Source organism: Canis lupus, chromosome 25, assembly GCF_003254725.2.
Source record: "Canis lupus dingo isolate Sandy chromosome 25, ASM325472v2, whole genome shotgun sequence".
In the NCBI taxonomy this organism is placed as follows: domain Eukaryota; kingdom Metazoa; phylum Chordata; class Mammalia; order Carnivora; family Canidae; genus Canis; species Canis lupus.
Window position 1 is genome coordinate 50,750,067 of NC_064267.1, and position 9,377 is coordinate 50,759,443.

General features: G+C 71.9%; 2 protein-coding genes across 3 annotated transcripts in view; one reads left to right on the plus strand and one right to left on the minus strand.

Moving 5' to 3' along the window:
* The window catches only part of ANKMY1 (ankyrin repeat and MYND domain containing 1), a 47,841-nt gene extending 46,689 nt beyond the window's left edge, over positions 1-1,152 (minus strand). Inside the window, exon 1 of the mRNA XM_049100866.1 lies at positions 1,025-1,152. The gene's annotated coding sequence lies outside the window, so the exon portion shown is untranslated. The remainder of the gene's footprint in view (positions 1-1,024) is intronic.
* RNPEPL1 (arginyl aminopeptidase like 1) lies at positions 537-9,005 on the plus strand. Of its 2 annotated transcripts, none has more exons than XM_025463683.3 (11): positions 537-1,103; positions 3,535-3,675; positions 3,981-4,132; positions 4,779-4,895; positions 5,016-5,251; positions 5,482-5,595; positions 5,878-5,990; positions 6,233-6,341; positions 7,292-7,522; positions 7,598-7,740; positions 8,004-9,005. In XM_025463683.3, the coding sequence occupies exons 1-11, from the start codon at positions 552-554 to the stop codon at positions 8,289-8,291; spliced, it is 2,196 nt and encodes a 731-aa protein (XP_025319468.1). In that variant the 5' UTR covers positions 537-551; the 3' UTR covers positions 8,292-9,005. The 2 variants fall into 2 exon arrangements, with proteins under 2 accessions (XP_025319468.1, XP_048956826.1); XM_049100869.1 differs by having other exon boundaries at positions 537-1,067.
* The last annotated feature ends 372 nt before the right edge of the window (positions 9,006-9,377 follow it).

A 9,377-nucleotide genomic window follows, 5' to 3' on the forward strand; every position in this document is an offset into this window, starting at 1 on the left:
GCGCCCCTGGCCCCCCGCGCCCCGCGCACGGCTCCTTCGGCCCCCGCCTCCCGCTCCCGTGCGCACAGCCCCCCCACCCCAGGCCTCCCGTGGGGCGCCCGGACCCTCGGCTGCCCGGCTCGGGCTCCCTCGCCCCCGCCCCCCGCGCCCCCGCTCCCGCGCGCACAGCTCCTCCTGCCCCTCGTGGAGCGCCCGCGCCCCGGCCCCCCGCGCCCCGCGCACGGCTCCTTCGGCCCCCGGCGCGTCCTGAGCGCCCGGACCCCGGCAGCCCCGCCCCGGCTCCTTCGCCGCCGCCCCCGCGCCCCGCGGCCCCGCTCCCGAGCGCGCGGCGTCCCGGCTCCCGGCCCGGCCCCGCGCACAGCGCCCCCGGCGGCGGCCGAGCGGAGCCCGAGCGGGGCGGTGCGCGGCTCGGGGCCGGGCCGGGCGGCTCCCGGCGCGACTTCCTGTTGTGCCCGCGCCCCGCCGCCGCCGCCGCCGCCGCCCGGCGCCCCTCGCCCGCCCCCCGCGGCCCGGCGCGGCCGCCGCCCATGGATTTCACCTAGCGCGGGGCCATGGCGGCGCAGTGCTGCTGCTGCAAGGCGCCCGGGGCCGAGGCCGCGCCCGCCCGCCCGCCGCCCGAGCCGCCGCCCGCCCTGGACGTGGCCTCGGCCTCCAGCGCGCAGCTCTTCCGCCTCCGCCACCTGCAGCTGGGCCTGGAGCTGCGGCCCGAGGCGCGCGAGCTCGCCGGCTGCCTGGTGCTCGAGCTGTGCGCGCTGCGGCCCGCGCCCCGCGCGCTCGTGCTCGACGCGCACCCGGCCCTGCGCCTGCACTCGGCCGCCTTCCGCCGCGCCCCCGCCGCCGCCGCCGAGCCGCCCTGCGCCTTCGCCTTCGCCGCCGCGGGGCCGGGGCCGGGGCCGGGGCCGGGGCCCGGGCCCGCGCCGCCGCCCCCGCTGCCCGCCTTCCCCGAGGCGCCGGGCGCCGAGCCCGCCTGCCGCCCGCTGGCCTTCCGCGTGGACCCGTTCACCGACTACGGCTCGTCGCTCACCGTCACGCTGCCGCCCGAGCTGCAGGCGCACCAGCCCTTCCAGGTCATCCTGCGCTACACCTCGACCGACGCCCCCGCCGTGAGTCCGCGGGGCCGCGGGGGGGGCACCTGCGGAGAGGCCCCCCCCCCGCCCCGGAGTCCCGGCCGCTGCCTGGGGAGCCTCGGGAGCCTCGGGAGCCTCCGCGCCCGCGTCCTGGTGCCGGCCCAGGGGGGCGGAGGCTCCTCCCCCAGTCGTTCAGGGCTTCCCCGCGGCCAGGCCGGTGCACGGTGCACGCGCGGCTGCACCTGGCGCTGGGGCAGGCCGGTGGGTGGTGCCCGGTGTGGACGGCCTGCGCGTGGCCCAGCTCTTCAGGGGACTCGGGCCTGCCGGAGCCAGAGAGGGCCGGGTTGGCTCCAGTGCCTTGGGCCCCCCCGGGTGAGGACTGGCAGGTGCCCCCGAATTCCAGCACGAATCCCGCACCCGCTGCCCCCCAGGCTCTCCCGGAAAGCCCAGGTGGCTCAGGTCAGGCAGCGTGGCTGCAGCACCCCGTCCGCCGCCGTGAGGCCTTGAGGATGCAGCAGGGCCTTTCATCTCTGCAGCCTGGGCTTCCCTGGGTTCCCATGGGGACCACACACAAGTGACACGACTCTCCCCGGCTCTAGGAGGCTCTGGGAGGCCCTGGGAGGCCCTGGGAGGCCCTGGGAGGTTCCAGCTGTCACTGCCCCGAGCATGCACGTGGACAGGGGGGTGTAGGTGGCATCGGGCCAGGTCGTCGACCTAGGTGACATCTGTGTGGGAAGAGCCCAGACCAGACACGCATCCATGTCCGTGCTTCCTGCCCGATCCCCAGGAACCCTCGGCAGGCCCGGCCGCCTCACTTCCTAGCCCGAGCTCCCACGGGTGTGGTGGCTGCCGGCCTGCTGGGTTGGCCCCTGCCTCCTGCTCAGGTCACCTGGGGCTCTGACAGGTGGCATATATGCCTCCCAACACGGCTGTGAGAACAGAGAGATGTGCTTCTCCCTGACCTCGATCTGTGAACTTGGAGCCCTTGCGTCTGGTCCACTCAAGTCCACGACCGGCGGGATGGTGGGTGGGGTCAGGACCCCCCCCCCCCCCGCAGGCTGCTGGGAATAGAGGGTGAGGCCAGCAAGAGCGGCCACAGTCCCTGGGCCTTCTATGACCTGGGTGGCTGGAGCAGGGAGGGGTGTCATGGTCCCCACAGACGGTGCAGCTGGAGCACTTGCAGATGACAGTTTGGCGTCTGACCCCAAGCACCCACCATCACGCATGAACACCACAGAGCTCAGGGCTGGTGCATGGAGTCCTGTCCTCTTCCTGGCTTGTCTAGAACTCAGGCCTAGATCCCTAAACCTGCTCGTGTGCCAGGCGAGGGTGCAGCTGCCTGGGCATGGGTCCCCACACCTCCACAGGCAGTCTGGGGTGCTGCAGACTCTGGGACGTCTCTTGCATCCCATTCCTGAATCCCCCCCGCCCCAACCCGACCCCAGCAAGAACAGATTTCTTCTGCGGCGTCTGGAGTCCATGGCATCCTCCACTAGCCCCCCAGCTACTGTGCCCCAGGGAGGACTGGGGACCCCATTGGACTCTGCTAGGCAAAGGGCAGACAGACCAGTGCTGGCCGGGCTGAGAGGTGGACAAGGATGGTGGGAACAGGAGGCCTGAGCCGGGCGCAGCCTGGGGAGGGCCCCAGGGAAGGGAGGAGTCGGGGAGCAGGTGTGAGAGGGGAACGTGAGGTTGACAGGGTCTGGGGACTGCGGGGGCCTGTCCCCAGTATGGACCAAGGACCCACTGCAGAGGCTCCTTAATGCAGACTCCTGGGTCGTGCCCCGGGAAGCTCTGGGGTGGGGCCCACGAGGCTGCAGTTTTGAACGGGCTCCCCAGGCGGGCCTTCTGCACATCGGGGGCAGCCGGGAGGTCAGCGGAGAAAGACCATCCCCCTGCAGGCTTCCCATAGTGAGGGGACGGAGACCTCGCAGCCAGAAGGAAGTTTTAAAGAAGCCTGTGAACCCTGGCAGGAGTCTGGCCGGAACCGGACGGGTCGCCCTGCCAGGCCCGGGAATCCACGGGGGTCTGGGGCCTGTGGTCTGCGGGGAAGGAGCCCCCCGGGTGTGGCGCCCACCACGCCTGTGATCTTGGCATGAGCCGCTGCCCGTGGCCAGCAGCCGTGGACTCCACGGACCGGTCCCTGGCGGAGGCTGGCCGGGGCGGGGGCGTCCTTCCGTCACGGCCCTGGGAGGACCCTTGTGTGCTGGGTCGCTGAAGTGGACAAGGAACAATCCAGTTTGCTCCAGGGACCACAGGTTTGGGGCCGCTGCTAAGGCCCTGCTCTCTCCAGGAGACCTGCACAGCTTCCCGGAAGCAAGGCATGGGTGGCAGGGGGTCCTGGCGTCCCCACGTGCCGCTCTTTGTGCCGCGCCGGAGAGAGGGGCCGCGGCCCCACTGCGATGGGGATGGGCAGGCCCGACCCCCAGCGCTGGCTGCTGACCGGCCCTGCCCACCGCCCCCGCAGATCTGGTGGCTGGACCCCGAGCTGACCTACGGCAACGCCAAGCCCTTCGTCTTCACCCAGGGCCACTCGGTGTGCAACCGCTCCTTCTTCCCCTGCTTCGACACGCCCGCGGTCAAGTGCACCTACTCTGCCGTCGTCAAGGTCAGCGTGCGCCGGGCCGGCCTGCCTCCTCCGAAGGGAGCCCCGTGCAGGGCAGGGGCGGGGGGCGGCCTGCCAGGGATGTGGCTCCCGGGCCCAGGTCGTGGGGCTCCCTTCCGCGGAGCCGCCGTGTGGAGTTGCCACGGGAGACAGGGGTCGCCCCGACAGCAGGCCGGGATTTCCCGTCATGGACGTGGGGTGCCCTGATGGGGGATGTGAGGTGCCCTGACCCCAGCTGTGGGGGTCAGAGAGTGGGGTTCCCCATCAAGGACACGGCCGCCCTAACGGGTGGGCCTCCTGCCACGCAGGCCCCGTCGGGGGTGCAGGTGCTGATGAGCGCCACGCAGAGCAGCTACGTGGAGGAGGAGGGCGTCTACCGCTTCCACATGGAACACCCTGTGCCCGCCTACCTCGTGGCCCTCGTGGCTGGGGACCTGCAGCCGGCAGACATCGGGCCTAGGTAGGGCCACTGCCCCTCGCTCCCTGTGGCCACTGCTGCCCGCGGCCCCGGCCCTGGGGAAGTCCCGCCACGGGCTGGGCGTGAGGCCTGTGGGGACCCCCACACTGCGGGGACCGGCCCTGCCGGGCTCCTCGCACCCCACCCACCCCCAGACCAGAAGCTGGGGCCCTCGACCTCCTGCGGGGGCCATGCCACAGCCCCAGGCACCCGCCGGCTCGTGTGCATTTTCTTTTTTTTTTTTTTTTTTTAATTTTTTTATTTATTTATGATAGTCACAGAGAGAGAGAGAGAGAGGCAGAGACACAGGCAGAGTGAGAAGCAGGCTCCATGCACCGGGAGCCTGATGTGGGATTCGATCCCGGGTCTCCAGGATCGTGCCCTGGGCCAAAGGCAGGCGCCAAACCGCTGCGCCACCCAGGGATCCCCTCGTGTGCATTTTCTTAACTTGGCGACAGGAGGAACCCCTCAGCCTGGGGCTTGGCTGTGGCCGTGGGAAGGGTGTGCGCTCGAGGGAGGTGGGCCAGCGGGCGGCAGGCTGGGCGCTTCCTGAGGTGCGGGCGGCGTCGGGGGCAGACGCGGAGGGGAGGCCCGCCGTGCACGGGGCGGGGGCCCGTCGGCCTCTGCCCACCCTCTCCGCCCGTGCTAGGAGCCGCGTGTGGGCCGAGCCGTGCCTCCTGCCCACGGCTACCAGCAAGCTGGCGGGCGCAGTGGAGCAGTGGCTGAGCGCGGCGGAGCGGCTGTACGGGCCCTACATGTGGGGCAGGTAGGTCCTGGGGCACCGGGAGCCCGGCTGGCCGCACGGGGCTCGGAGGGCAACTCCCAGCCTCCCGAGGACCTGGGGTGGCCTCTCACGGTCACCTGCCCGCCTTCGCGCCCCGGGCAGGTACGACATCGTCTTCCTGCCCCCCTCCTTCCCCATCGTGGCCATGGAGAACCCCTGCCTCACCTTCATCATCTCCTCCATCCTGGAGAGCGATGAGTTCCTGGTCATCGACGTCATCCACGAGGTGGCCCACAGCTGGTTCGGCAACGCCGTCACCAACGCCACGTGGGAGGAGATGTGGTTGAGCGAGGGCCTGGCCACCTACGCCCAGCGCCGTATTACCACCGAGACCTACGGTACTGCCCGCAGCCGGCCTGGGGCGGACGGGGCGGGCGGCGCCACCAAGGGGCCGAGAGCCCAGCCTGTGCCCGGGGTGGGGCCCCTGCCACGCGTGTGTCCAGCAGGATGGCCTTGGGTCAGCGCCGCAGGGCTCAGGCAGGGGGCGGCCGGGCCGGCAGCCTCGAATCTGCCCGGCGCTCAGGCCGCCCCTGCCCCCTCCCGCCCCCGTCGCCCCGCCCCTGTCCAGGGGCTGCCTTCACCTGTCTGGAGACGGCCTTCCGCCTGGATGCCCTACACAGGCAGATGAAGCTCCTCGGAGAGGACAGCCCAGTGAGCAAGCTGCAGGTCAAGCTGGAGCCAGGTACCCACTCCCGCCGGGCCCCGCCCTGGGCCCTGCAGACGTCGCCCCGCGGGACCTCCCCTCCGCCCCTCGCTGCCCCTGGCTGGATCGCGGCAGCACCGGGTGCCCCCAGCCCTCGGAAGGCCTCCCTGAGGCTCCCCCAGCCTGCCCCTGCCTCCCACGGGCTCTGAGCGCCGGCCACCACGATGTGCGGGCACCCCCGGGCCTCCGGGATATGTGCGGGGCCCCGCCCCCGGGCCCGGGAGGGCAGGGGCGCCGCCCAGAGCCGTGTCCCCCTTGCAGGAGTGAATCCCAGCCACCTGATGAACCTGTTTACTTACGAGAAGGGCTACTGCTTCGTGTACTACCTGTCCCAGCTCTGCGGAGACCCCCAGCGCTTTGACGACTTTCTCCGAGTGAGCACCCCTCTCCCCGGGGCAGGCCCTGCCCTCCGCCCACCCCGAGCGCCCCCACCCCGGAGGTGGCGTGGCGGGGAGTCGGGCGCCCTGAGAGCAGCAGTGCACAGCACCGCCTGCTCCCTCTAGCTCCCTCCCGGGGTTTCAGCCGCCCGGCAAGGCCCACGTGGCCCCGTGGGTGCCGCTCTGGTGGGGGGCGGTGTGCCCAGCCCCCGGGCCTGCTGACGCCCCGACCCGCGCAGGCCTACGTGGAGAAGTACAAGTTCACCAGCGTGGTCGCCCAGGACCTGTTGGACTCCTTCCTGAGCTTCTTCCCAGAGCTGAAGGAGCAGAGCGTGGACTGCCGGGCAGGTGAGGCCCGCCGCCGGCCGCGTGTCCGTGACCTCTGGCCCTCGGCCCCCGGGGGAGCCGCGGCTGTGCGTAGGGGTGAGGGGTGCTCTATGGCCGCTTCTGCCCCCGGGAAAGGCCCCTGGCTCAGCCCTCCGTCCTCCAGCCAACCCTAGCTGGATGCTGCGAGCCTCAGGCTGGGACGCCACGGCGCAGGGAGGAGAGGGTGCTTCCCGTCCTGACGGGGCCCGGGAGGCTTCCCGGAGGAGGGGGCAGGTGGTGAACAGGCTGAGCCAGGCGGGACGTGCGAAGGGCCTGGGGCAGGGTGGCTTGGGCAGAGGGAGGTGTGCCTCAGAGCTGCCTGAGGCCGGCTGCCCCCCCACCATGCGATGCCTGTAAAGACGCCTCGGGGGGTCCAAGGGCTTGAGGCCAGAGGGGAGCCTGGAAGGGTCTGATGTCTGGGGAGAGGCCAAGACCTGCTAGGGAGCAGTGAGGTGTGGCTGGGGCCGGGGCGGGCGACAGTCTGGGCGGGGTGACTGTCTTGGAAGGCTTGGTAGATGCACCAAACGCTTTTGGGGTGGGGAGCAGACAGCGCCTGCCCCCGAGCGGCCCAGGGCTTTAGAGCAGGATTGTGGGTTCATCGGCGAGCCGCCGGCCAGCCCCCACACCCCTCCTTCCATTAGCCCCCCTCCACACCCCAGCGCCGGGGTCGGCTTCAGAGTGCCCGGCTGTCGGGTACCCACGAGAGGCGCGGCGGGCAGGGAACCCCCGTCACCAGTGTGTCCCCGGGCTTCCCACGGAGCCGCTCCTGAGGCTCGAGGTGGCAGGTGCTGGAGCCGACCCCGGCCTCCCCTGACCGCCTCTGCCCTGGGGCTCCCCGGCCCTGGGACGGTCCCACCCAGGGACGCCCTCAGCCCGCGGGCTCCCGGGCAAGCCGGCTTGCGTGGGCACCGCAGGTGGCCTCTCCCCCGCAGGGCTGGAGTTCGAGCGCTGGCTCAACGCCACGGGCCCGCCGCTGGCCGAGCCGGACCTGTCTCAGGGATCCAGCCTGACTCGGCCGGTGGAGGCCCTCTTCCAGCTCTGGACCGCGGAGCCTCTGGACCAGGCGGCCGCCTCGGCCAGTGCCATCGACATCTCCAAGTGGAGGACCTTCCAGACGGCGCTCTTCCTGGACCGGCTCCTGGATGGGTCCCCGCTGCCCCAGGGTGGGTCCCGAGGCTGGGGGCGGGGGGGCTGCGGGGGGGTGTCTGCCCGGCCCTGACCTGCCCGTGGCCCCGCAGAGGTGGTGATGAGCCTGTCCAAGTGCTACTCCTCCCTGCTGGACTCGATGAACGCCGAGATCCGCATCCGCTGGCTGCAGATCGTGGTCCGCAACGACTACTACCCCGACCTCCACCGGGTCCGGCGGTTCCTCGAGAGCCAGGTACGGCCGCCGGGCTTCTACCTCACGGGCTGGGCATCCAGCAGAACGGGGCGGGGGAGAGGCGGGGCCTGGGCTGCCCCTGGGGGCGCACAGCACTGACGAGCCTGCACCCCACCCGTCCTTGCAGGGCTGGGAGGGCTGGGAGCACGGTGTGGCCTGGCCCGGGGCTGTCTGGGGCCCCCTCCGCCCCTGCAGAAGTCCCCTAGGGTGGGGCTGGGGGCAGCGCGGGAGGGGGCCGGGCCTCAGTGTGCCCCCGTCCCCAGATGTCCCGCATGTACACCATCCCGCTGTACGAGGACCTCTGCACCGGCGCGCTCAAGTCCTTTGCCCTGGAGGTGTTTTACCAGACGCAGGGCCGGCTGCACCCCAACCTGCGCAGGACCATCCAGCAGATCCTGTCCCAGGGCCTGGGTCCCGGCGCCGAGCCCAGCGCGGAGCAGGCCAGTGCCGCAGCGGACTCGGGGGTGGACGCGGACGCGCCGGCCCTGCTGCTCGGGGACGAGGCCCCCAGCAGCGCCATTTCTCTCAGGGACGTCAACGTGTCGGCCTAGGCCTGACCTCCCAGACGCCACGATTGTGCCTTCTGTGGCCCGGGCCCGCTGTGACTGTGCCTCGGCCCTGGGCCTGAGCTCCGCCGGGGCCCACGCACCCTCCCGCGGGCTCTCCAGGGACCTTCTCGTGGCCGGCGCTGCCCGTGGACCTGGTCCCCTCGGCTCTCTTGCACTGCAGGCCCCGAGCGGCCGGCGCACGCCATGCCTCCCTGTCTCGACACTGACCGCCGGGCACTGCCCTTGGGATGACAGCCCTGCAGTCCCACGGCGACCGCCACACTGTGCCTTACGCCTGCCGGGAAGCCCAGGCTGCGCCGTCCCCACAGCGCGCCTCCACCCCGCGGAGCCCCGCACCCCGCCCCTGGGGTCGGCAGCCTCAGTTGGCCCCTGGCAGAAGGACGAGGACGCAGACACGCCCGTAGTGTAGGGTCAGGGGACACTGAGGAGAGGGCGGACCTCCCTGGGGAGGGGTCCCCGGAAAGCCTTAGCCCCTCAGGGAACACGGGGTCCCGGGCCCCAGGGGAAGTGGGACAGGACAGTCTGCCTCGTGGCTGTAACACCCCAAGGGAAGAGAGCAGGTGGTGCTGGTGCTCTTTTTAGGCCCACCGTGCGGGGAGAGGCCTGGGGGCCCCGGCAGCCCGAGCTGGGCTACCCCGGGGGACCGCTGCAATAGGGTCACCGCGATTGTCCCATTAAACCTCCACTCTGCAAACAGCCTCCCGGCCTGTTCACCCGCATCTTCCGCGTGCACTGGGCTCCCCGGCGCTGGGGTCTGGAGCGTGCAGGGCCTGTCCTCCGACCGGTGCCGAGGGGCTGAAGGCCGTCCCTCTGCGCTCTGGCCACTCCCAGCTCTGCCCTCAGAGGCCCCAGGTCCTTCCCTGCAGCAGCCGCCCCGCCCTCCCTGGGCCCTGGGCCCTCTGCTCCTTCCCCGCTGACCCTCGAACACCACAGCAGAGGAGGCCACTTGTCACCATGCTCGCTCTGGGCCCTCCTCAGCAGCGGCCCCCATCCCAGGCTGGGGTGAAGGCAGGGGTGCGTGGTGGCGGCCAGTTTGGGATGACCAAGGGCAGGGGGCTGAGAACAACC

Coding starts and splice junctions, on each gene's coding strand:
- RNPEPL1 (XM_025463683.3), top strand. CDS start 552: ATGGCGGCGCAGTGCTGCTGCTGCAAGGCGCCCGGGGCCGAGGCCGCG. Junction 1,104..3,534: donor CCTCGACCGACGCCCCCGCC/GTGAGTCCGCGG, acceptor CCGCCCCCGCAG/ATCTGGTGGCTGGACCCCGA. Junction 4,133..4,778: donor CCGGCAGACATCGGGCCTAG/GTAGGGCCACTG, acceptor CGCCCGTGCTAG/GAGCCGCGTGTGGGCCGAGC.